General features: G+C 35.9%; 1 protein-coding gene across 3 annotated transcripts; it reads right to left on the bottom strand.

The window, feature by feature from the left end:
• Positions 1–868: 868 nt before the first annotated feature.
• Positions 869–26993, bottom strand: LOC132306717 (uncharacterized). Of its 3 annotated transcripts, none has more exons than XM_059804238.1 (17): positions 26851–26993; positions 26405–26501; positions 26207–26309; positions 24982–25050; positions 24700–24861; positions 24518–24591; positions 23159–23261; positions 22737–22779; positions 21295–21357; positions 18819–19048; positions 15053–15173; positions 14858–14961; positions 6125–6238; positions 5864–6034; positions 5643–5786; positions 5418–5563; positions 869–1439 (listed from the first exon to the last, which is right to left on the bottom strand). In XM_059804238.1, exons 2-17 carry the CDS (start codon positions 26466–26468, stop codon positions 1288–1290), a joined length of 1863 nt encoding a protein of 620 aa, XP_059660221.1. In that variant the 5' UTR covers positions 26469–26501; positions 26851–26993; the 3' UTR covers positions 869–1287. The 3 variants fall into 3 exon arrangements, with proteins under 3 accessions (XP_059660221.1, XP_059660222.1, XP_059660223.1); XM_059804239.1 differs by lacking the exon at positions 26851–26993 and adding an exon at positions 26616–26844; XM_059804240.1 differs by lacking the exons at positions 26207–26309; positions 26405–26501; positions 26851–26993 and having other exon boundaries at positions 24518–24583.
• Between the last annotated feature and the right edge of the window lie 116 nt (positions 26994–27109).

The following is a 27109-nucleotide window of genomic DNA, read 5'->3' as shown; positions in this document are numbered from 1 at the left end:
GGAGAACAATCTATCCAGAAGGCTGGCCATTGTGGCAATACAATTAAGAATAGATGATATCAATTACATCAATTAGTCCTACAGTAAAATTCCTTTGTAGTTCATTCTCAGAACCATCCCTATTTATCTGCAGCTTGCTTCACAATCCAATCCAAGGTAAACAGCAAATGAAGGCTAATAGGATAGGTCCCTAAAAAGGTTGGATAGGTGAGATCAACAAGAGGACTTGTGAAACCACTAAACAAGCTAATAGGAACTTCTAGCTGGGGTGAGTGTGAACCTATGTGGTGTCCCTTTAAACAGTGGTAGTACTATTGCTTCAGCTGTCACTGATCCCCCTGACCCCCCGTGTCTTAACAGTAACAAGGTTGTGTATAGAAACCCCAAGGGGTTGGCTCAAGTGGGTAAGAACTTGGCCCTGGTGCCTTGGGAAGCATCAGGTCTATGGTTCGACTCCTCTTATGTGAGAAACCGATAGTTCAAAAGTGACAAGGTGGCATGCCATGCAAGAAACCGCGTCCTTAAGCTTGTCAACTATTATTTATCAAATCAAACAAGTTAAGAATAGACTTGCTAATCAAACCAAACTAGCAGTAACCAAAATGGGTAGATTTTCGATATTCCAAAAGATTGACAGCTGTTAAGTGTTAACATGTTCACAAAGAGTAAATCAACAAAGTGACTTCAAAACCAATTTAATTTGTAACTGAACAGAAACACAGCATAACGTTAAACTACCACTGTACTGAATCTACTGACTACTGAATCAGACCATACAAGCTGTAACCAAAATGGGTAGATTTTCGATATTCCAAAAGATTGACAGCTGTTAAGTGTTAACATGTTCACAAAGAGAAAATCAACAAAGTGACTTCAAAACCAATTTAATATGTAACTGAACATAAACACAGCATAACGGTGAAGTATTAAGCTACGACTTTACTGAATCTATTGACTACTGAATGAAATGGACAATTCCTGTTCTACACTACAGGAAAGTTCATACCAAGAAAAAAAAGAATACAGATCAGATTTCTTAACTAAATATAGATATACAAATTGTGAAGAAAATATTACTAAAAAAGCCTCCAACTAATATTTAAACCAACCTTGCTAACAGACACCATGAATTGACAAAATTACAAAGTAAATAATGATACAAACCTGATATAGCGAAAGAAAATGATACAACAAATTTGTTACCCAGACATTCGTTGCAAACACCTGCATTACCTCAGCGACTTGACAAGATAAATTTTGCCGCGTATCTCGGTGGATTAATTGTTTCTAAGGGTCATCATCATATGGTGCATTTGAGGGAGGCATTGACGGAAGCACCAAAATGGGTTTTCCATTGATTTGAAATCCAGCCAACATAGCAGCATCAATAGATTGATCACACCAAGCATTTCCCGTCAAATCCAGATGCTCAAGTTTCCCTACGTAGTAAAAAGTGCCACAAAGTCAAATCTCCCTAGATTCATAAGGTGTTTTGACACTATTAAAAAAAAATAACTGTGCTTTTTAAGAGTATCCTGAATGAGTTGTATATTTTGATTTTCCAAGCATTCTATTTCAGTTTGCAACATTGCAAGTTTAGTTTAATTTGTTGCAAGTTCAGGATTATAAATTAAAATAAAAGAAATAATCTATTAGTGATGCAAATCATTAAGGGCTTTAGTCAGGATTGAGGCAGTCAATGGTGCCTTGGAAAGTGCCCTGAAGAAAAGTCAAAAGAGTCCTCCTTGTTTTACTAAGCTTTGGAATTACTAAGTATACTTAGGAAAGTGGTAAAGGCAAGTGTCATTAATAGTAGTATTATAAAAGGGACAACCCTCTATATCTGCTGTAACCAAGTCATAATCAATATAATTTGAGTTATTATCAGAGTTATAAAAAGTTTCTTCAGGCTTTTCCCAGATTTCCCTTCAGAAATCTAGGCTGTGACGGTGATTGGAGTATTCCCAGTCTCCCTTACAGTTGTAAGAAGACTTCCATTTTTTTATTTTTTATTTTTCTGTTTGCTTCAAGTGGTATCAGAGCCTTTCCTCTAAGATTTGTGATTATTGTGGATCAATGGCCAGGCAAGGAAGCACGATAGCCACAAAAGAAGATGTTCAAAATCTGCAAAGAAATCTGCAACATCAAATTTCTCGATTGAGCACTACATTAGAACAAACTTCTCCTCTGAATATGGACAGTTGGAGAGGAAGGAATCAGCAAATGAATGCAAATATTGGACAGAACAGACTACTGGGAAAAAAAAATCAGTAGCACAAGTTGTCTACAAGTCCAAAACAGAGTGCTGCCAGATCACAAAACACATGGACATCAATGGTGAGACGTATTGAAGAATCTGAAGTTTGGTCCTACGCACGTGAGGATTAAAGATTCAAGTCTGCCAAGTTCCCAAGAAGTGTAAACTGCCACAGTATTGATGGAAAACAACTCTCGGGTGAGGAAGATCTTGGGAATTATGTTGATGTCAACTCAACTTTTGACGAATCCTTCGGAAGTGTATATGAAGAAAGTGAGACACTGGACGAAAATACAACTTTTGATCAATCTTTTGGAGGTGTAGATGAAGAAGATCAGAATTTGGGGGTGCATTCAGCTTTCCATCTTCCAGAATTTGAGGACAGCGGAGAGGAATATGAAGAGACAGTCATGGCAGGAGAGAAGTCCGAAGAAGAAGAAGTCAACAACATATCATAAGCTGAGATTAACAAGGACAATGAAGCAAGTAAGAGAACAAAGGAGAAAGGTAAGAGAACAGAGGAGAAATCTAAGGAAGCAACCATTCAACCTGCGTATCATGGATTTTGAGAGCAAAAATAATGAATCTGAAACAGACTCTGCTTCTCAAGATAGGCAATCTGAAGATAAAAACACTGATCTTCTAATGGTAGGCGTTTCAGATTTAGGTTGCTTGAGTAACTTGGGAAATGAAGCTTTGTTCATGAAGTTGGAAAATCATGAATTCCATATTCATAACTCAATTTGGGATGATTTTTTGCTGCGACATATAACTTGGAGCTGTTCTCATTCGAAAATCACATTAATTCAGGTTTTGTTTTATTATATTTGTTCAAGCAAGCTACGGAAATCATCTAAATTCAAAGAAAAAGCTCGTGAAGATCATGAAAGGATGTTCTTTGCTGATGAAAGAGGATTGTTGTGTTTTCTTCGAGCAAGGAAACAAAGAAAGAAAGGATGGAAGGCTTTACTCGGGCTTGTCATTGATCGTGGTAAATTATTTCAAACTCGAGGTCGAGTTTTCTTCAAGGAGGAGGGTTTGATGCAAATCATTAAGGGTACTTTAGTCAGGATTGAGGCAGTCAATGGTGCCTTGGAAAGTGCATTGAAGAAAAGAAAATGTTACATAAACCAAAACCTTAAGGGAGATAAGTAAGATTATGAAACGTAGAAGGGGTCTATGTGGGATATTGACAAACCGGCAAGTGGAATTTATCGTCTTTTGTGTTTGTGTGTGTGGGTACATTTCTTAGCAAATATCCCTCTCTCTTTACAACTATTCAGATTGAGGAAAAGAATTGAACAAACGAGCTTGAGCTGAGCTGAGCCCGAGCTTGGATGTATAAAACTGAGCCAAGCTCAAGCTTGGCTAGGTTGAGCTCGCCCAAGCTGAGCATGAACATTACTCTATGTTTGGCTAGCTGAGCACGAAAATATCCAAGCTTGGCTTGGTTGGGTTCATTTGCAGCCCTATTCAAAAGCTAAGATGAGCAAGTGGAAATCACGAGCATCGAGACAAGAAACACCGGGTGTGTTTAATAAATTTTTAAATGGAAATTAGAATAAACTAGAATTTCTTCAATCCTACACACCTCACCTCTTGCTGAGAAGGTGTAATGTTCCAACTTTATTGGATGCCCCCAAAGGGACTGTTGCTCAGCAATTGTAGAGTGCACAAGTGCCATAAAATCAATTTTGCTTTATAAATATGAATACATAAATGGCAATACTGATATGTTACACAGATGTAAATGGAAATTAATCAAGGCCTTTAATAATATGGTCAACTAGTTAGCCCCATTAAAAATAACTTTTTTGAAGGCTTAGTGTTAATCAGGAGAAGGTGACATGGCTCTTTAATTAGTTTTAGTAGTTTTTCATATCAGGTGTTTTTATTTAAGAAATTACTGCATATTCATATTTTTTGAAGTTTCTGTGGTCAAAAAATCAATTTAAGTTTTAATATGTATCTGTTTGGGCAGCATAAATTTCAGAAGGTTAGTATGTCAATTTGTGGTCTTAAAGAGCTTCTAAGTGGGATTTGGCATGCTTCCATCTTACTCCAGATAAAAATTAATTTAACTGAGCATAGTTTGCTGCTATAACACAACATATAAGTACCCATTAATTGTAGGAGGATCACAAGCGCCAATAAAACCAAGACAAACAATACAAATTCAGCATACAAGGTGGCTATTCAAACCAAAATGACCATGGAAGTTGTAGTAAAGAATGCATTCAGTTAAGCTTAATGCTCTGGGAGTGTTCAATGATGCTAATAACAAAAGAAGGTAAACTAACAGCAGATCGAATTGGGAAATAGAAAAAGTTGTGCAAGTTACACATTTCATCAACACAGTGGAAAATAATTAGGTATGGATATGTTAGTGTTAGAAATGTGACTGAAATTCATTTATGACATGGCAAAAATCTATTGGCTACAGAAGTGTGATGGTGAAGCTTCCAAAGGAAGCTTTGAAATTCTTGGGCACCAAGAATTATTCTTGGGCAGCAAGTGCTATTTGGCTTCCAAAGGAAGCTTTGTAATATACTTGGACACCAAGTATATTTTTGGCTATAAATAGCCTTGCACTCATTTGATGAAAAGCATCTGAGCAAGAGAGAGACAAAGAGACAATATTCGGATCAGGAGAGTATATTGGTTTTGTGTGTGTGAGAAAATCCTTTGGTGCATACAATCTTCAAGAGAGAGTTGAAGTTTGTCTTTGGGTGGGTTTTCTTCTTTTATGTAAACCATATACTATTTGGGTATTTCTTGAAGTGTTGTGTGAGTCTTCTTTGTTGGTGAGTTAGTGGTGTGAGAAGAGAGATTATTGTGGGGAAGAACCAAAACGTTCTTCAATTTGTAATCTTCTTCTTAATAGTGATACGAATCATCATCGCCCGTGGACGTAACCCTATTTGTGAGGGTGAACCACGTATAAATCCTTGTCTCATTTATGTGTGTGCCTATTTATCTTCTTGTCATTTATTTTTCTCTTGTTTTCATAAACTCCTATTCAATCCTTTATTCCAAAACAGTTAGATACCTATGACTTGATATCGTATCCCCTCCCCCATAAGCATGCTCATTATTTGATGGATCAAACAATATCAATCTATATTCAGAATTTAAAAACATTTGGAATATAAACATGTACCTTTTGCAACTTTCAAGGCAGAGCATATGTCTGACAATGATTCCACAGGCATAAAATTATACCCAGCATCGATTGCAATAAGCTCTGGAGCACATGAAATGAGCTTGGACACAAACTTTGCCGTTTCAATCCCACCACGATTTTTGCTATACAAAATTCATCATGTTAAGTTTTCAGGAAATATGTTTAACAGAAAATTTTAAAGAAGCTAGTAACAAATTAAACCTTATATTGATGTAGACAAGCTTCAACTCCATAATAATTTCTTTCTGTACTTTGAGAAAGCCAGATGAACCAAGTCCAATATCTTCAATATCAAGGGCTTGAATACCTGTTCCCAAATATTTTGCCAAAGATGCCCCCACTTTGCTGGAGACAGCAATATTACAACCAATACATCTGGGACAAAAAAATAGGAAATGTATGCCAATATCATCCAAACTAACCTGCCAAGGTCATTATCTCTAATAGAAAGAGAATTCAAAGGTTTGCTTAAGGTTGAGAGAACTTCTAAAAGTTGACTCACTCCATTGCAAGAAAGGTCACAGTTTTCCAATTTCAAATCAGCCAAGTGGAAGTGTCTTTCAGACATCTCAACAAAGCAGGGGATTAAACTCCTGGAAAGTGAAAAAAGAAAAAGAAAAAACAGCTTGTGAGAACATAAAACTACTGCAGTTGAAGTATGGAGAGTGAAAAATCCAACTGACCTGATTCCATCATCTTCAATTGGATTGTCACTTATATCCAGAATCTCCAAATTTGGCATATGAACCAGAGCATATTTAAGACTGTCAACATCATCTTTGCATAAATTATTTCCCCTGAAATAATGATAAATGACCTTGTTATGCACAAAAACACTGTTCAAAACAGGAGAAGTCCCCAAAAAACAAAATCGCCTTTATGTAGAAGAATTTATATTCTTCAAAGCGCATTCATACAAACCATGGGCTAACCTAGTTCACGAGGCTCACGCTTATTAGGTTTTGTGTTGAATATACAAGAAATATATGTCTGCTCTATCTCTCACTCATGATTTTAAACATGGTATCAGAGTTACACGATCATGGGTGTGAGAGTCTGTAATTGGGTTGTTCTTGTATAAGATCGGAATCGCGATTGTGGTGTTGGTGTCTCTGCCGGCAGCTCCTCGTTCGTCGTCATTGCCAGCTCCTCATTCACCGTCGTCAGATCTGCAGCCTCGTTTGTCATCGTCAGATCTGAAGCTTGTTCGTCGTCGCCGGCAGCTCCTCTTTGGTTGTCAGCGAGCTTGCCGACATCTGCCGTCTCGATTTGCAGAGGTGAGGTTCATCGATTCACGTTTTTTGGCCGGAAGTTGCAGCGGTCGCTGCTTATTGATTCGGCCATTGCTTGTGATTGGGTTGCCGTTGCCTCCGCTGCATTGTTCACCGGCGTTTGTGAAGGTGTGAAGAAGAAGACCCGTGTTTGGCTACACGGTTATGTCATTCCAACCCTGGTTTACTAAACCTGGGATAGCCCAGATCCGGCCCGTTTGCCCAGATCCGGACCATTTTCCAGATCCGAACCGTTTTCCAGGTTCGGCCAGAATACAGATTCTGCATTCTTTTTCTTCTCTGTTTTACTGGATTCAACATGACATCCAGTTCAGATTTATTTTCTCCCACATCCAGTCTTCATTCTCCCATGACTTTAGTTGAACTCAATGGGAAGAATTACATACTGTGGGCTAAATCTGTTGCAATTTTTCTCAAAAGCAGAGGTCTTGGTACTCATCCGACTAAAGATAAACTCAAGGAAACTGATGCTTCTTTTGATGCATGGGAAAAGGAAGATGCTCAGATCATCTCTGTGATGTTAAACAGTATTGAACCCCAAATTAGTTCAACTTTACTTTATTTGGATACTGCCGAGGAGATATGGGACAGATTGCAGCAATTGTATTCTGGGACAGGTAATATCACTCGTGTTTATGAGTTCTGTAAGCAGTACTTCAATCTTGAACAAGGTAATCATAGTATAGAAAAGTATTATTCCAAAGTTATGGGAGTCTGTGAGGAGCTGAATATGTATCAGCCCATTACTGCTGATGTTCGAAGTATGCAACAACAGCACGAGGACTTTAATGTTATCCGTTTTCTTACTGGTTTGTCATCATCATATGAGTGCATATATTATGGGCAGTCCCACACTTCCATCTCTTGCTGAGGTGTTTTCTCGACTTCAGCGCACTACAGTTGCAAGTGATACCTCAAATTTGAATACTGGGCAGAGTGGTGAGCGATCAGCATTGGTAGTTTCAAATGGTGAACATAATGCTTACCGTGGAGGTCGTGGGGGAAGTTCCACACGTGGTGGTTGTGATTCACGGGGAGGACGTGGCCGTGGCAGGGAATCACAAAAATGTACTCACTGTGGCCTTTCTAATCATACTGTGAACTTTTGTTGGGACCTTTATGGCAAACCATCTAGTTATGCAAATCAAGTTTCCTCCTCTCTGAATAATGTTGCTTCTGGATCTCACAACGTAGCTGAATCAAATACGGTCCCTGTTCCACGGGATGAGTATGCTCAGTTTTTGTCTTATAAGCAAGCATCTAATTCATCTTCCACGGCTACCTTTGCCCAGTCAGGTACTGCACACACGTGTTTATTGTCTTCCACTCGCAGTCCTTGGATCATAGACACTAGAGCATCTGATCATATGACTGGATGTTCTTCTCTTCTATCTGATTTTAATTCTGTAACTCCTTCTCAAAGTGTTACTCTTGCTAATGGTTCATCCACTAAGGTTTCAGGTTTGGGGACAACTCAACTTAGTGATTCCTTGTCTCTCTCATCTATTTTATATGTTCCTCAGTTTCCCTTTAATTTAATGTCTATCAGTAAGCTTACTAAATCTCTCCAGTGCTCTGTTACATTTGATCCTACTTCTTGTGTGTTTCAGGATCTCAAGACGAAGAAGAAGATTGGTACGGGGCATGAAGCTGGTGGCTTATATTATTTTGATTTGGAACCTTATCCTGTGGCTCTTCAGTCTTCTTTGTCTCCATTCCAGTGGCACTGTCATCTTGGTCACCCGTCACTTCAAGTTTTGCAGTGTCAAGTTCCTAGTCTTAGTCATTTGAAATTCTTATCACATGGAGTTTATCAACTTAGTAAGCACCATCGCGTGTCTTTCAAGTCTAGGGTTAGTAATTGTGTCTCTAGTCAATTTCATTTGGTTCATTAAGATGTATGGGTCCAATAAAGCATTCTTCAATCAATAAATTTCATTATTTTGTGACATTTGTGGATGATTATTCTCGCCTGACTTGGTTGTTTCTAATGAAAGATCGTTCTGAGTTATTTTTAATTTTTCAAAAAATTTCGAAAAGAAATCAAAACTCAGTTTGGATGCCCAATTCGTATTCTACATTCTGATAATGCTAAGGAATATTCTTCAACCCCCTTTGATACATATCTTAGTGATAAATGAATTATTCATCAAAATTCATCTGTTTATACTCCTCAACAAAATGGAGTTGCAGAACGTAAGAATCGACACCTCTTAGAAGTAATCCGTGCTCTTTTGTTTCATATGCGTATGCCTAAACGGTTTTGGGGTGATGCTGTTCTTACTGCCTGTCATCTTATTAACCGTATGCCGTCATCTGTATTAGATGGCAAATCTCCTCCACATTCTATTTTATTTCCTAATTCTCCCTTGTTTTCTCTTACTCCTAGAGTTTTTGGATGTGTATGTTATATCCACAATCTTGGTCCTGGTTTTGATAAACTAGACCAACGTGCCATAAAGTGTGTATTTCTTGGCTACTCTCGTTCTCATAAAGGTTATCGCTGCTATAGTCTTGTTTCTCAACGGTACTTTATTAGCGCGGATGTAACCTTTTGTGACTCCATCCCATATTTTTCAGATACTGATTCACTTCTTGATATCACTCTTGAGTCGCCTCTTCCTGCGGTTCCTCTTCCCTCACTTTCTCTTTAACCTAGATCTGCTTCGCCTACCCCGTTACAGGTGTACACTCGAAGACCAAAACCATCTGCTGTCATGCCTCCTCCATCATCTTCAGAGTCTTTGGATCCAACACATTCCACTGTATTTGATTCCTTGCCTATTGCACTTCGTAAAGGTACTCGCTCCTGTGTCACTAATCATCCCATTGCTCATTATGTCTCCTATAATTCCTTATCGCCATCATTCTCATGTTTTTCTTCTCAGTTGTCTACTACATTTGTTCCTAAGACTGTGCAGGATGCTTTGTCTGATTTGGGCCGGAGGAAAGCAATGCAAGATGAAATGGATGCTTTGCATCAGAATGGCACGTGGAATCTTGTTCTATTAACTTCAGGTGCCAAACCTGGGTATATACAGTGAAGTATCCTCTAGATGGGTCCGTTGAGCGTTTAAAAGCACGTCTTGTTGTCAAAGGTTATACCTAGACTTATTGTATTGACTATGATGAGACGTTTGCCCCCGTTGCTAAGATTTCTTCTATTCGTGTTTTGATTTCTCTTGCTGCTAATAGACGTTGGCCTCTGTTTCAGTTAGACGTTAAAAATGCTTTTTTGCATAGTGACTTAGCAGAAGAGGTTTATATGGAGCAACCACCTGGGTTTGTTGCTCAGGGGGAGTATCTTCACACTGTTTGTTGCCTTAAAAAGGCCCTGTATGGATTGAAACAATCTCCACGGGCTTGGTTTGGAAAATTCTCTGAGGCAGGATTAAAATTTGGTCTTAACAGATGTCAGACAGACCATTCGGTATTTCACCAGCGCACTAAAGCTGGCTTCATATTTCTTGTGGTGTATGTAGATGATATTGTGATCACAGGTGATGATTCTGAAGGCATTGCTAAGTTGAAGTTGTTTTTGCAATATCGATTCCACACTAAAGACTTGGGTAAACTTAGGTATTTCTTGGGTATTGAAGTTGCTAGATCCAAGACGGGTATAAGTTTATGCCAACGAATATGTGTTGGACTTATTAGAAGAAACATGTATGTTGAGTGGTCGTCCGGTTGATGCTCCTATGGATTCAAATACAAAACTTATGTCTGATGAGGGTGATCTATTTAATGACCTGGGCAGATTTCGTTGCCTCGTTGGGAAATTAATTTATCTTACTATCACTTGACCTGATATTTCATATGCAGTTAGTGTTATAAGTCAGTTTATGGGAGCCCCTAGAATGCCACATTGGATTGCTGTTCTTCAGATTATCCGATATCTCAAGCAAGCTCCAGGTTTTGGGTTACTATATAAATCAAATGGTCATCTCAGGGTAGAAGGTTTTACAGATGCTGACTGGGCTGGTTCTCCTTCAGATAGGAGATCTACTACAGGCTACTGCACATTTGTAGGAGGAAATCTAGCTCGATCTAGTGCTGAAGTTGAGTACAGGGCAATGGCCCATACCACTAGTGAGTTGACATGGATACAACATTTTCTAAAAGAACTTGGGTTGACAGTTGAAGCTCCTACTCCATTATTCTGTGATAATCAAGCAACCCGTTCACATTGCATCAAATCTTGTGTTTCATGAGAGGACCAAACATATTGAAGTTGATTGTCACTTCATTCGAGAAAAAATATTATGTGGGAGCATTTTTACTCCATTCGTGAAGTCTGAAGATCAATTAGCTGATATATTTACCAAAGCATTGGGTCATAACCGGTTAAGGACTATCTGTTCCAAGTTAGGATTATTTAATATATATCTGCAGCTTGAGGGGGAGTGTTAGAATGTTTATATTTATATATATATATACTTATGTTGGCTCATTATGTAATTACATATAGTTGGTAGGGCCCTTGTGTTATTAGGTTAGTCTTGTATCTTTATATAAGCCTACATAGGCTTATTAGGTTTTGTGTTGAATATACAAGAAATATATGTCTGCTCTCTCTCTCTCTCTCATGATTTTGAACACATTCCATATACTATAATGGTACCTTAGTCTTTCTATTCAGGGGTAATAACACACACACATGCTGTCATGCACACACCAACTAGTGCAGCCCTAATTAAGGTATAACATTCCATTACTGTTTACATGGTCCCAGTCGCCGCACTCTTGAGTCACACACTTTAAGCCCAACTTTTTCTCTCTGTAATTGATGAATGTGGTGTTTACTGCTCTTTTATTATTAATTGTTTACCAACTGCAAACCTTAATGGCATCTCATCATCTAAAGCTCTCTTTCATCACAACCTGATTACTCACTAATGTAAGTTTTTGGTTGCAAATGTTTCCTAGGTTTGTCCTCACGAGTTCCAGATAAGATGGCACCTTGCACGTGCAAATGCATTTTCATTGCTATGCATTGATTTATAAAATGTTAAAGGTGTCTTGACATGCTGTCTGGATGAGTCTACACCAGTCATCATGTTGTCTTTACTGAATCTTCCTTCCCATTCCCTCTATTTTTCTTTCTTCCTCTTCTACTTCTCTGTTGGAGCTCTGTGCCTTTAATTTTCCAGTTGTTATATCCTCACCATCTACGTTTACTCCACTCCTCTACAGTGCTGCCACTTGTTTCACCTGCCAGTACTCAATATTCAGATGCACCTTTGATGTCTCCCTCACCATCTGATCAGTCCTCTTCTTCTAGTATTGCTGGAACCACTGTTCAATCCACTTCCTGTTTGCTGCTTCACCTGCAACCAATCCCACTCCAATTGTGGGTATTGTACTTTATTCATCAAATTCCTCGTGCATGTTGAGGTCTACAATCCTCACACCAGATACTATGGCACATTCTGATCCTATAATCCCTAGATTACGTGGCTGACATTCAAGAACAAGCAACTTCTTTCTTTCTTCTCCATATCATGAAAAATCTTTTTTACGAAAGCGGTCAAGAATCCAAGGTGGTCGGCTGCAATGAGCCAATGGCTAGTGGGTTTTAATGCAATATTAGCCAATAATGCTTGGACTCTTGTGCCATATAATCCTACTAATTTTTTTTGGTGCTGTAGATGGATACATAAGGTGAAACGCAAGTCAGATGGGTCTGTAAAGCTGCCCAAGACTTGGTTGCCAATGTCTCAAACAACAAGCTTTATTGACTTTAGCAAGATCTTCAGTCCAGTTGTAAAATCTACGTTAATTTGTTCTGTATTTTTAGGCCTTTCTTCGTCTTGGAATATTCGACAAGTTGGAGTAAATAATGCTTCCTCATACGTATTTTTGAATGGGGAGTCTACATGAAACCACCAGGTGTTATTGACTCTAAGCATCCAAATCATGTTTGCAAATTGCAACACACCATCTATGGACCCAAACAAGCTCCTCACACGTGGTTTCAATATTTTTAGCTCCTTACTTCATGAAGGCTTCCATTATGGTAAGAGTGACACATCTATATTTGTATGCAAAACAATCACTAGCATCAATCTTCTATTCCTTTACGTCGATGATATGATACTCATTGCCGATCATTATATTCGTTTTGGTATCAAAATCTCTTCAACTTTTACCATGAATGATTTAGGAGACTTGCATTTCTTTTTAGGAATTGAGTCCTCTCATGGCTAGTCAATCTCGTTTTATCTCAACCTTGATATACGAAGTTGCTCCATTAGTTAACTATGTTTAGTGCGAATACTATTACTTCTTCAATAAACCAACCGGCAACCGTCAATACATGAAACTGATCTTCTTAATGATTCAACTGGATACCGTAGCATGGTCGGGGACTTCATTATTTTATTATGAACAAGCCTGATATTGATTATGATTTAAGCATTGTCAGTCACTTTATGCATTCCCTCGTACTGCCCATTTGCAAGCAGTCAAAATAAATTTTCAATACTTGAAAACAGTGACGAAGCCAGAAATTAGTTGCAGTGGGGGCGACTTTGAAGAACAAAGAGATAAAAAAAATTCAACTAATATATTATTTAACTTAATTACTAACTTATAATATTTTTGTTTAATACATTTACAATTATCCCCAACTAGTTTTTATGTTTTCAAAACGGTGCAACACTGCTAAATATACTACCAAGGGCTGTAGCTTAGTGGTATTTACTCTACCTTTCAAAAGTAAAAGATTGTGGGTTCAAGTCTTCAGTAAAATGTGTAGGTGTGTTACTTTTACGAAAATAAAAAATCAAGACCACAAAATTTGTATTTCTCAATCTCTACAATGGACATTCCTAACGTAAAATCAATTGCAAGGTCACAAACAAATAAACAAATAGATATACCTTGTCTTTTTTCGTCTCAACCATAAATTAATTAGTACTTTTCTTATCATCTTGGGGCTTGCACTCCTTTCATGAAGAGAGAGATTGTCAATGAGAAGAATTTTAAAAATATTTATTTAGTTATTCAACAAAGAGAGTCGTCGACGGTGGAGGGAGAGATAGTGGATGATGGAGTTTTGTGTGCGCGAGTGAGAGAAGCAAAAAAATGTGAGGAGCAAAATATAAAATCTGTGGGGCATTTGCATAATTACTTAAGATTTTATAGGTAAAAGTAGAATTATTAAAAAGTTTAGTTTCGTGCCTACTTGAAAAGCACCTTGGCTCATTGTCGTCTACTGCAGCTTTCTTCATATACGCATCTGTTTATTTTGGTTTACGCTAAGATGCTTTTTGGAGTGAATGCCATACATAAGGAAGGCTAGTAATCAAGGTTCAAATGGTGATTTCCCACATGTGAAGAGAAGTTTTTGTTCTTCTTCGGATGATTTAATTACTTTCTTGGATTCGTTGGGGCCTTAGTCCTGGTCCCGCTCTTGTAATTGGGACACGTTCCCCTTTTGAACGCCTTTTCTTATATTATTTTTACTTATCAAAAAAAAAAAAAAAATTCTTCAGTTTCTTACAAGCAGATTAGGCTGGAACGTGTTATGTCAGGTTATGCTATCTTGTTAAGTCCAAATGTGGTTTCATAGAAATCCAAGAAAAACCAACTCTTTTCGCGATCTAACACGGAATCCAAATATCAATCTGTTGTTTATGCAGTGTCTGAAACCTACTAGTCACATCAGATTTTACGGGATCTCAATTTTTTTGAACAAACTGTTGCTATGTACCGTGACAACGTTAGTGACCTGTCTTGCTGCTAATTCGGTTTTCAAGCCTGTACAAATACTGAAACTACTTCCGTTTTGTTTGGGCAAGGTAGAAACTGGAGATTTAATTGTGCATTATACTTCTACTTACCAAACAACATGAAGAAATGTTCACTAGGGGCTTGTCCCCGGTCAAGATTCATCCGTTGAAGACCACTCTGGTGGTGTTGTCCCAGACCACAGTCAGAATGAAGAGGGGTGTTACTGTAAATTTTTTATAGTTCGTATACAGTATTAGTGGTGTAGGATTCATATCCCTATAAAGGGTAATGTAGTCTTTGTACTCATACTTTAGTGAGTGTGTGTGTGTGTCTGTATCAATGCAGCCATAGTTAGATTAGAGCACTCTGTTATTGTTTGTAGAAAGATACCTTAGATTGAGCACACGCAATGACTGCAATGACTTGCTTGTTTCTAAAGAAAACTGGGAGCAACTTGAGGATCTCCATTTTAAATGAGAAAGCCAGCCGGAAATCTGCAACATTATCGATGAAGATTTATATTAATTAATTATAAAAAATGACAAAAAAGGTAGAACAAATGTTAAATGAAAATTCACTACTCACATTGTTTTCAGAAAGATCGAGGATGGTTAGTCTAGCCGATGCATCAAGTAGGGTATTAAAGACCATTTTTGCAAACTTTTGCCCAAGGCAGTCATCACAGAAACTTAACGACGACAGAGACCTGACAACAAAATAATACAGGGTATGCAAGTAAAGCTGATGCTGCAGGGGAAAACTGTCTGAATAATTGGATGCAACTTGAGGTGCAGGATCAGGTCAGTGCTTGGTGCAACAGTAAATGCTTGGGCTATCAAATGTGTGGACAGGAGTTCGAATCCTGAGTGTAAGCGCTTTGTGTAAAAAATGCCAAAGGTTAAGTCTATATCCAGTCTAGCCTAACAAGGACTACACTGGGTAAATGACCCTATGCCCTGATGCCTATCAGGAGACATTAATATAGAAACTTAGGCATGTCACCTAAGTGTAGGCATGTTGAAAGATTTAAAATTTAAAGTTACACCCTCTCTAATAGCTTAAGCTTTTAGATCAGATGGTTGTTAACATAGTATCCGAGGAGGAAAGGTCTTGTGTTCAAACCTCACCGTCACCCTGATAATTAAAATTGAAAGACGTGTTGGACCAAAAGAAAGCCACACGCGAGGGGGAGTTGAAGGCCAAAAATTTTGAAGTTACACCCTCTCTAATAGCTTAAGCTTTTAGAGTAGATGGAATTCTTATTTTTTCTTATTTTATTTTTTGGTAAGTAAAGAATTCTTATTTTTTCTATTTTTATTACTTTTATGAAAGAAGAAAAAGAATTGCATAAGCTTACAAGAATTATAAGCTAAGTGTGCTCGAAATAGCTTAAGCTACAGAAAAGCTTGGTCGATAACATTTAATCTGGTGCTCTACAAATACCGAAGGCAGAATTAAGCTTACATATATATTGGATAGAATCCCAACATCACTCCATGTTAGTAAAGTTTGTCTAGAAATTAGCGTCCAGTACAAAGGGATTGAGTTTCTTTATGAGAAAATCAAAGTCCCGCACAAGTGACAAATAGCCAGATCAAGGGCTAAGATGAGAATTACACTAAACAAGGCACTTGGAAGCAAGCTCAATTTGAAGGAAAAAGAGGAAGCTGTGGTTTATGGAAAGTTGGCTGATCTTGGTTGTTAAATGAAGAAAAAGAACATGCAGTCAACAATAAATCTAACGTCTCACGAGAAGCCACAGTAGCAGAAAAATCCTCAAACACGCTGCTATTCCCCTCAGATTTTTGCTCAAATGAGCCTGATCACAATAAAACCATCTGTCTCCCCAAATTTCTTCCACCTAACTGTTGAACATCTTCTTTGGCATTGCCCTGTGGCTTGGGATTGTTGGGTTTGTTTGGTGTTTAATGGGTTATGCCGAGATCTTCCAGAGGCTTGGTCCAGGATTGGAGAGGCTGTACAGTGGGTGCCCAATCTCGTGATTTCTGGAGCATCACACCCTTGTGCGTCTGGTGGTGTTTATGGCTTGAAAGAAATAGGAGATCCTTTTGAAGGAAAGGAGACCTCTATTGGTGTGCTGAAGTTCTCAATTATTAGCACTCTTTTTTGTTGAGTTCTAGGGAAAAATTGCAAATCCAGGGATGGGATTGTTGATATTTTGGACTCTTTGAGAGTTTAGAGATCCTATTTGGCCTCGTGTAGCTTTTAAGGGATGCGATCCCCTTTTGAATACTTCTTAATACAATTTTACTTATAAAAAAATAAAAAAATCTTCCACCTAACTGGTTTTAGGTTTTCAATCTCCAATCCATTTAACTCCTAAAAGTATCAGAAACCCTGATTCCTAGCCAGTTTGTTAAATAACACCAATATTACCACAATGCAGCAAAACTCCTATTAATCTGCTACCCTATGTTTCACATTATTGAGATGACACCTGATATTTCTTGCACCAACAAGGCTACACCATCTGCATGTGTGTACTAGTACACACTCACAAACCCATGTTGTGACTGGGACTAAAAACACTGTACCTCCTCCTTGGGCAATGGCAGGAGATACCACTCGTGGTAGAAACTTGTAGTTTAACTGCTCATATACCTCCCACATCTTCCTTACAACATTATGATTCCATCTCCCACATCTTCCTCCGCCAAGATAAGCACAACTTAAATGTAAACTTTGTCGAATTCAAGTACTAAACCTTGTTGCAATGTGATCTTGGGATTCTAATGATGCCAAGCATTAGCACATGACATTTAAAATGCATAGAAGAGATCTTGAAGTAAACATTTATAGCCTCACCTTTACGATTATTAGTGTGAGGAAATTTAGTCATTTGTGCAAATATTACATAATTTAACATGTTATATCCAACTTATGACGTTATGAAATGCAATTTAACAATTGTAATAGAATACTCTCAAAACCATTATATTCTATTATTCTTATAACAAGAATCAAGAGTATTTCCTAACAAAAGTAATCAACTTTGAAAAATTAGGATTTTAATCTTAGACAAGACTCGGATGTCAGAGTGTACAATATGGCCGCAACTAGACCTAGAGGGCGGCAAACAAGTCTTGCAAACCAAATAATGAATTTTAGAAGGAAATTCAAATTTTCAACTAGCAGTACCTATAATTCGAATTTCAACTAACTATTAAGCAAGTAAAAATCATTCATGATATAGATATAAAGGAAATACATATGTAAAAACGTCCACACATTAACACACGGTTTTTATGTGAAAAACCTCATCGAGAAAAAACCAAAGGATATTCTAGGCATATCAAACTCAGTATGACGAAAGGCTTACAACGTTAGCTCTGACACAAACTCACGCTAGATGCTTCACTTGAGCTCTTGTGGTTGCCAGTCAAAGAATCTGCTCGACGTGATCTGCTCTTCCTTTAGCACAATGATCTTGATGGCTAGTAACATCCGTTACTTGTTGGTCGAGTGAAAAATGCTTCCGGTGTTAAAAATACTTGTAGCACTGGGATTGTTAATGTTTAACACCAAACACATTCTCCAAGTGTATGATGATGAATGCTTAAACAAAGAAATCCCTAACAATTAGATTAAGAGAATGCACTCAATATGCTCGTGTATATTTGAGTTATGCTTGGATGGTTTTATAAAAACTTAGGAAACTTCTTAGAAGCAAAAAAGGATTACAGTTATAAGAGTTTGAAACCTATTTGGAAACTTCTTTCCACACATTCAGCTCGATTGAAATCACGTTCAAATTCGATTATCAAATTTGGTCCAGTGGGTTGATCCCTCAATCAATCGAAATTCCACTGTCTTGAATCCTTTAGGAGTTTAAATATAGCAATTTCTAAAACGATTTTGTACATTCCAAAAGAGGTTTTTGTATGTCTAAAATTGTAAATTGAAATACCTAACATCTTTAATGAGATGAATGTATAAGAATCTGAACCCTAATTTGGTGAGCGCATAATTGAGAGTGCAATTATCCCTTTTCCCTTGCTTGAAGCTTAGAATTCCCCATTTTCCCTTGGGGAAGGGAAACCCAACTAATTACCCTAACAAACTTTGAAACAATAATGAAAATACAATAAACAGATAGCCTCAAAGAAAGGGAAAAAAAAAAAAACACATAGCCTCTAATTTTGAACATAATTTGCCAACCTAAATCCTATTGACCTAAAAAACTTGAAAGTGAAACATTAAATTCGATAGTTAATTAGAATGTCATTGATCTCAAGCAATAACAAACAGAAAACGATTAAAAAAAAAAAAAAAAAAAAAAAAAAAAAAGGTAATAGAAAATGAAGCATAAATGGGGAAAAAAATTGCACACCTTCCCGATGCCAAAAAAGATGCTAGTCCAACAGGAAATGATAATGGATTAGTTTCAAGAAAGCTTGATGTCTTGATTGAGAAGTGCTGTATTCCATGTGTTTGAAGACCCTTGATGCATAGTGAATCACAAATTGCATCCACAAAAGTTGAAGAGAGCTTGCAATGAATGAACTTAAGTGATGTTAATGATTCACTGTTCTGGTTCAGAAGTTCGCATAATCCCTCAACCTGTACGGTTGTGCATGGTAAACCAATAAATCATCAGATTGAAAGATGACACTTAAGCTAAACCAAATTTCCTGTATCTTTCATTATATTTAGACACATGAAACATAAGATAGGGAAGCATTTGGAACAATATTCATTGGTGAAAATGATTTTATCTTGTCTTCTACAATGTTTGAAACAAATTTTGTTCTTTACCATATGATATCATTTTTTAGAAACTCAAAAACTTGATTCATTTTATAATTGATTATAATTTTTGCTAATGCTTGTAATCACTCCGTGCTTTTGAAATAGTAATTTGTGTCTTCAGCGACTGAAAACAAAATTGATGATACCATTTAAGTATTACTCATTCGCACAATATTAATCTTTGAAAATAATCACGTATAGGTTGATTCAATACCTGAGTTCAGATATAAGCACATCCATATTCGGGAGATCTGTCATTATCAGAATGCTAATTTTTAACATTTTCTCTTAAATGGTCACAATTACGTATGTATGAGAAGGTTAAACAGACACAAAAAGTTATGCTATTCTGTCGCCAAAACAATTTTATACATTAGTGCATCAGAGTGAGATGGTTAAGAGAAGAACAAAAGATGGCATCGTCTTTTATAACTATTCAATATTTGGTCAACTATTCTGTTGGATAGGCATTGCAAAGCACAAGCAGAAAGACATGTAATTTTGTTTGTAATTGATAGGAAAATAGAGAATCAACAACCAGCAACGGGCCTAGACTTTATGGTAGTGAATTCTAAAGTGTCCCTGTAGGAGCTAGGGCAGTCGATCTCAATTTTAGTAGTCTCCCCAAGCATCAATTTCTTGTTCGCCCTTTCATGTACTGATGCAGTCTATAAGAGGCTCAAGGAAAAGCATACAGGTGAGATATTTTATAACCGATTCAATTTTAAGGAAGAAGTCACATGTTACCTGCACAGTCAAGTTTTAGTCTAAGTATAGTCCTATTTTATGCTTGTTATTTTATTTGCTGCTAGTTCAGTTATATTTATATTTATTAATTTTCTAGACATGAGCAGTAGTTGTGACCCATTGGGTCTTTATTTGTGAACTTCAGTAGACCTATCCGTGTTTTACTAGTCAAAGTTTCGTAGTTCTAAATGTGAAAAAGTCATAATTACCTATAAATTTAGATACAGGTATGCAATTGGGAACTAAATTGGCCCTTTTTGCTTAAGGCTTTGTTTTGTTAGGTGGAAACAGGTAGAAAAGAAAGGAAAGAGAAATTTTTTAAATTTTTTTAGAGTTTGGATAGATGGAAAGAGAAACCTAATGGAAAATTTAGTTTCCCGCATTGAGTATTTTCCCTCAAAAAATTTCCCCCAAAAAACACGTAAGCACTTATTTATTTGCAATTCCTATTTTACCCAGTAACTTAATTGTGGAAAGTTCTCTCCAAAACAACAACAATTTTGAGGTAAGTTCTCTCCAAAACAACTTTTATTCTGAGGTAAGTTCGCAAGGCAAATTATACAATTATATATACAGAATATCAATGATAATTTAAGTAAAATTGCTCAAAATAGATCATGCTTCTAAATAGAATTTTTTTTTTTAATCGTCTATTCTGTGTTGCAATTCTAGCCACTCATAAAGTCATATGGATATATATATATATATTATATTATATGATGAAATATTTGATTTTTCTCCCAAGCAGTAGTATTGCGTCTTCATCTCTAACTTTTTTTTTTTAATTTGATTATCTTAAACTAATAATTAGTTTTACCTAAGAAAATATTACGAAGCCTTATTTTAAATATAAATAATAAAAATGAATATAAACATTTATATATTTGAATTTAATAATCCATCATTTTACTTCACAATGGTAGTTTTGGTATCCATAATCACTTTCTTTTCACTTTCATGTTATCCAAACTAACAAACTAATATTTTTCTACAATTTTCTTGGATAAATTTCATGCTAACCAAATGCATGCTAGAAAATCTCTTTTCTTTTCATTCACTTCACTTTTCTTTCACTTTCTATTTCTTTTCTTTTCTAGCTTATTTCCATCTAACCAAACAGAGCCTAAGGCATTATTGTAGGCCTGGGGGAGATTTCTGAGTTACTAGTTTGTTCACTTTGTTCTTTGTGTGCCTGTTTCAGTTGGATTTTCTTAGGGTTACATACTACTCTTTGTAGATGAAATTCTTGATTTCGCCATGCAAGTTAGCTAAGAAGAACTAACCATAAATAGAAAAATAAATAATCTTACATGCTCTTTCGACTTGATCCACCGCAATTCCAGTCCTTGCAACTTACTGTTCCTAAACAAATGCTGCAAAAGGAAAGCGGTTGACATAAATCAAGCCAATATGTTATAATAAATACTATTTTCTTCTGTTGCTGCTGGAAATTACAGACACACACACACATCTACATTAAATTCCTCAGTTCAATCTTTACTAAGCTTAAACAATCTGTAAAAGACTATCCAGGCCTAAAAGATTATAGAGCAATACATTTCTTTTAAAATTGTAGTAGGCAGAATCATTTTTCAAATGTAGATTTTTTTCTAAAATTTCTAAACCCATGATAACTAAACACTATCCAAACCTGAGCTAATTGACTTAAATTTCTATTTCAATCATTCAGAAATCCTTATACAGGAATTAATCAAGTTTTCAGTCAATTTAGCTATATTATTAAAATGAAGTAATTTAATTCTATAAATAATTTAATATTCTGGTTGAATGCAGAAGATAAGCGGGAAGGACAGGATGAGGTAGACAAGTAAAAGCAGAAAATAGTTAATTTTGCCAATATACTTGGATGATATTATGAATACTAGAGAAGTGTCCTCTCTAGGACTTAATTGAACACCAAAACCAAATATAACCAAAAAAAATAAAAATCTAAGAACTACTATCACTTCGAGTAGATAAGAAGGGAGATCAGAGTGGGTACTGCTAGAATAGAATGAGTATTGTTTATTTTATCATTCCAAGAAATAGGTATTAAAGTAAAATTTTGATACACACAATTGTGAATGCAGTATTAAGAAACAAGTTAGTTGTTTATGAGGTGCAAGGACATGCAGTGGCATTTTCTTCAGCATTATATGGCACATATAATATTAAACCTTTCATAATAAAATTGACATCTGCAGAACTGGCATATTTTGACAAATTGCACCTAATACATCTATTAGAGCATGACCAAGGTTGCTTACTCGCAGGAAAAGAGAGAAGATGAACTTTAATCTTCTTCTAGCCAATTAGTATCTCTTCCAATATCCTCAATCAATTGGTCATAAGAGCTTACGACCATTTGATTGATCCTAGAGTTCCCTTCACTGTCCTTTATCAAATAATATAAAGAAGACACATGTACAAAATGCATTGAATCCAATAATGATTTGACAAGGAGCAACTTCTTAAGCATCACTTGAAGAAAAGCCCTTCTAGCACAGAAAAAAAGTGGACAGAATAATGGACCATAATGAATTTATTCAGAGAAGCCTACTCCCAATTGATTAGACTTTTATCATCAAAGCATGCATTTCCTGCTGGGTTATTATGCATATGAGAGAAAATAAAAATTATATTCAAATTGATTTAAGACAGGCATAACTACAGACCAACTCATACACTACAGACAAAATCGTACAAACTCATTTGACATGGTTTTGTTCCACCCAAAAAGCACGTAACTTACACAAATTTCTGCAGTGCAAAGCACATTTTGAAGTCTCAGAAATCTGCAAAAAAACAAAACATATTCGTAAGAACTCGACTCTGCTGATAACTCATAAAAGGCAAGAAATATAGCAGATATACCACAATTAATTTTTTATAGGTAATACGTCAGAAGATTTACACATGATGTGATTCAAAACAAAGAAAAAAATACATTGACATTTCAATGCTCTCATCTGAAAATTTGTTCATGAGAGAACTTGAAAATAATATAATTCTATACCGTGACAAAAGTCAATGCATTAATGCAAAAAGAATGACCATGTAACTAAGCTGTGTAGTACATAAATTACCATGTAACTAAGGCCCATCCTGAAATTAAAGTGTACAACATTGGATAAGCTAAAGCTCGCAATTACGAAAACTGAAATGACATATTACCTTGCATACAACCCAAACTTTTGGCAATGAGTAGACAACTTTGAGTAGTCACATGTTGAATGATTCATGTGCACCTCGTAACCAATAGATTTTGTTATGACATCTGCACAGACCAAGAAATATGTGAAATAAACTCTTTCTCAACAATTAAATTTGGTGGAAGAGGAGAAGAGAAGAGAAAGAGAGGGAAATTTTAGATCCTCCCTTTCTGTTGTTTCTTTTGCTCAGAGAGGAGAGAAAAAGAGGTAGTGGAGAGAAAATCCTATAAATTTTCCTCTTTTGACCACAATATTTTCCTTTCAAATGAGGAGAGATTTAAAGAAAAAATTAGAAAAGGAAGTTTGCTTACAACATATAGCACAAAATACGAGCATTTCAAAATGATTAGGAAATTTTACTCCATTAATTTCCTCCACATTCTAAGCCTACAAGAAGAGGAAATAAGTGAGAAATTTCCTCTCGTTTTCTCTTCAATTCCTTTTTCTTCTCTCTTCTACTAATGAACCAAATGTAACATGCATTAGGCAAACCAAAAAAGCGCAAAAGGACAATAGTAAAAAAAAAAACAGTGCATGAATCATCATAGATCAAAAAATTGTAGTAACTTTCCATCATAAATTCCACTTTTTTAAAACACAACCAAATAAAACTAGATATGGTTATGATGTGCACATATTCGATTAAGAATGAGCAGAGAGCTTTGGAATTCGGGATTCGAAATACTTGATAGCACAATGAAAACGGTTTTGCAGAGTCCTTGATCATTTAACCAACCCATGAGAATTGTGTGAGAAAGAATGCATGCAATATAAAGTGAGGTATCATTGATTAAGTTTTTGAATATTGACCATCAACAATGCTTTATCATTCTCTAGTGTTATGTCCATTTAGCTTGTTTACTGTTTTTCATTGCATTGATTTCAGATATGCTTTAATATGCACGATATTAAGTTTCACATCCATTTACCTTGTTTATTGTGTTTCATTGCATTGACTTCAGATATGCTTTAAAATGCACGATATTATAATCATATCACAATGGGATATAAAATGCACAAAATATAGTGAAATTTTTACAAACATCAAACTTAAGGGTGAAAACATTGAAAATGCGTACACTTCAAAAAATTTACTGTGCCTTGTGCAATTTCTTTCCTATAAAAACATATAACATGCTCATATATATATATATATATATATATATATATATATATTATGTGTGACTATGAATGTATTTATGGCTTATGCATGAGCAAGCACGTAAAAGAAGTGCAATGAAGATCGGTGAACACAGATATATGCTATATCTCTGATCAATAAAGGAAATTTTTATAACAAGCAGAGCAAACACTTACTTACCTGAAATTTCTAATTCGCCAATACATCCATCGAAAGATGGTAGTAAAGCTACCTCTGCTGCTCCATCTAGGCAACTTTTTTCATATCAATATAATGAAATGTTAAATAATGATTCAGTAAAAAAAACATGTTAAATAATGGATAAAGTAATAATATATACTAATATGTCCATACGGACATACTTCTGTAGATGTGTTTCCCAGTACATCTGCTGCCAGTCATCTGTCAATTCACAATTTGCTGCATCCTGTTTTGCCAACCAATTCACTGGTTGGTTCTGCTGGACAAGACTGGGCCAACGTGACTTATATAATGTCCTCCATGCTGTCTCAAAATTCAGATATCTGAAAACATTAGTTTCAATCAGAAACTGTTCCCTGCTTCACTTTTGTCTTCTATATCTAATAAATAGGTCTGTTGATAATATTCTTTGTAATTAAAAGTGACACTCCATTCTTGCTAACCTTTTACGTTTTCGACGATTTTTAATGCAATCACTGGCAGATTCATGGTCATCCCAGTTATTCAATAGCCTGGAAAGGAAAAAAGAAAAAGAAAAAGAAAAAGGAAGAATAAGAATTTCTACCACAGTACATGAGATGACTGTATTAAGCTAAGATGAGTGAGAGATGGAAAACAATAAGCTCAGTCGTGTGAGTTAAGAAAGCACAAGTTTCCAAGTAAGTAGAGTTGTTGAGAAGCAATGATAAATACATTGCATGTAAATTGAATCACTCATGTCCATAGCAATTATAGAGAGAACAAAAAGTACATATATTTTGCCTGGCACAAGAAAGAAAATAATGGATCCCTTTAGTCAGTGTCCCATGAAAACAATAAGTGACATGAAGAGCTCAGGAAGAAAAGCATACCCAAATATAAATAAGAGAAAACCCAATAACTGATATATGTATATATATATGTATATATATATATTTAAAATTCTCACGCTTTTAGTCTAATAAAATATGAAGAGTTATGTGTATAATTCAACTTTAATTGTCTGGAAGTAATAATGCAGTGAAAAAAACACAAGATAGGGTAAGTATCGTGATAATTAAACTGCTGGCTACCTGCCTCGTAATAGTAGCAGCATAACAGAGAAATGGCCAACAGAATTAATCATCTAGTCAAATCTATGAAGCATGGACACAACATTAGTAGTAGTGTCGCAATACATCATCTCTATATGAAGCAATGTAATTTTTTGGTTTCATACAAAATATTAAAATAATCACATTCATAAAACCCCTAAAATTATTCAAATTAGCTATAGCAATTTCACAAGTCATGTGGACTAAAAAAACCAGATCCATTCCACCATATGAAAAAAAGAAAAAAAGAAAAAATTAACATAGTGGTAAATGCTTGGACTAACAAGCATGAAAAGAGAGACAAAATGTTTGAGTATGAAAGTAGACACTTGTGCAAAATAATGCCAAAGTAAGATTTGTCTCCACTATTTCCCTCCCAACAACACCACATAGATAGAACATATATTGGGTATTGCCTTAGACATTCATTCAACCAAATCAAGAAACTCTTCCATAATTCTAAATGTACAAAAAATGCTTATACAATGGCTTTTCACTCAAAAAACCATAAATTTAAAATCTTCATAAAAATGATAACCTTCAGTAGAAACATAAATCTATATAAATACGAAATAGAGTGAGCTGTTCAACTGACATTTCTTCCTGTATCATTTGCAAGGCCAATGGGGGTAAGTGCATCAACAAGCCATCAAACAAGTCCGACGGTAGTCCATATATGTATGGCAGAAGATCATTCCCTGCTAACACAATAGAACAGTACTCCATTAGCCATTCACACTTTGTATTATTTCAATTATTTGATATCAAAATAACAATAAGCATATGAAGTTACCTTGAACAATTTCTTTTCTAATTGCATCCATGCACAAGGTAAACAAAGAAGGAACTTCACCCATTATTTGACAAGTGAAGAATCTCTAATTTTGAGGCTGCAATTTCACAAGTAACAAGCAAGTAAGATCACAGATGCTATGAACATTCAACTATATACAGTCCAATGAAATTCTTTAATCTCATCACAAATCTCCAAACACATTACATACATAAAACAGAGCACAAACAAATGACAATTCGAACATTTCGATTTTTTTCCTGAAGATTTTTTTCACAAACACATATGCACAAAGAAGTGATCCAAACGAGTATTTCATACAAAGGGTCAATAGTTTCTTGGTTTTTTTCACACAAATTCAAGAGAATACACCCAATACTGAAGTCTACTGATCAGATTAATGGTTTATAAAGCTTAAATAACAAAAATCAGAGAAAGAGACGAACAGTAAAAGAAACCCTAGACGAAGAATTAGCAATTAGCTACTTCAAACTCTTATCAGATTACACTACGATCACTCATCATTGAAATATGAGATTTCAGGAAGCTAACTACGAAGAGAGTACGACGTGGATTGGAACGGTGCGAGGATCATACGACGCCGTATATAACCCTCTATTGGGCGTGCAACTTGGCTTGCGGAGTAACCAATAATCACATACCACGTTAATGTTACGGTCCGGGGTTATATTACCCTTTCGTCTT

Source organism: Cornus florida, unplaced genomic scaffold (genome assembly GCF_030987335.1).
Source record: "Cornus florida cultivar Cherokee Brave unplaced genomic scaffold, ASM3098733v1 CherokeeBrave_3.0.0_Hap2_Chr05, whole genome shotgun sequence".
Lineage (NCBI taxonomy): Eukaryota > Viridiplantae > Streptophyta > Magnoliopsida > Cornales > Cornaceae > Cornus > Cornus florida.
Note: the sequence above shows the minus strand (reverse complement) of the source record. Positions and strands in the feature narration are given on the sequence as shown.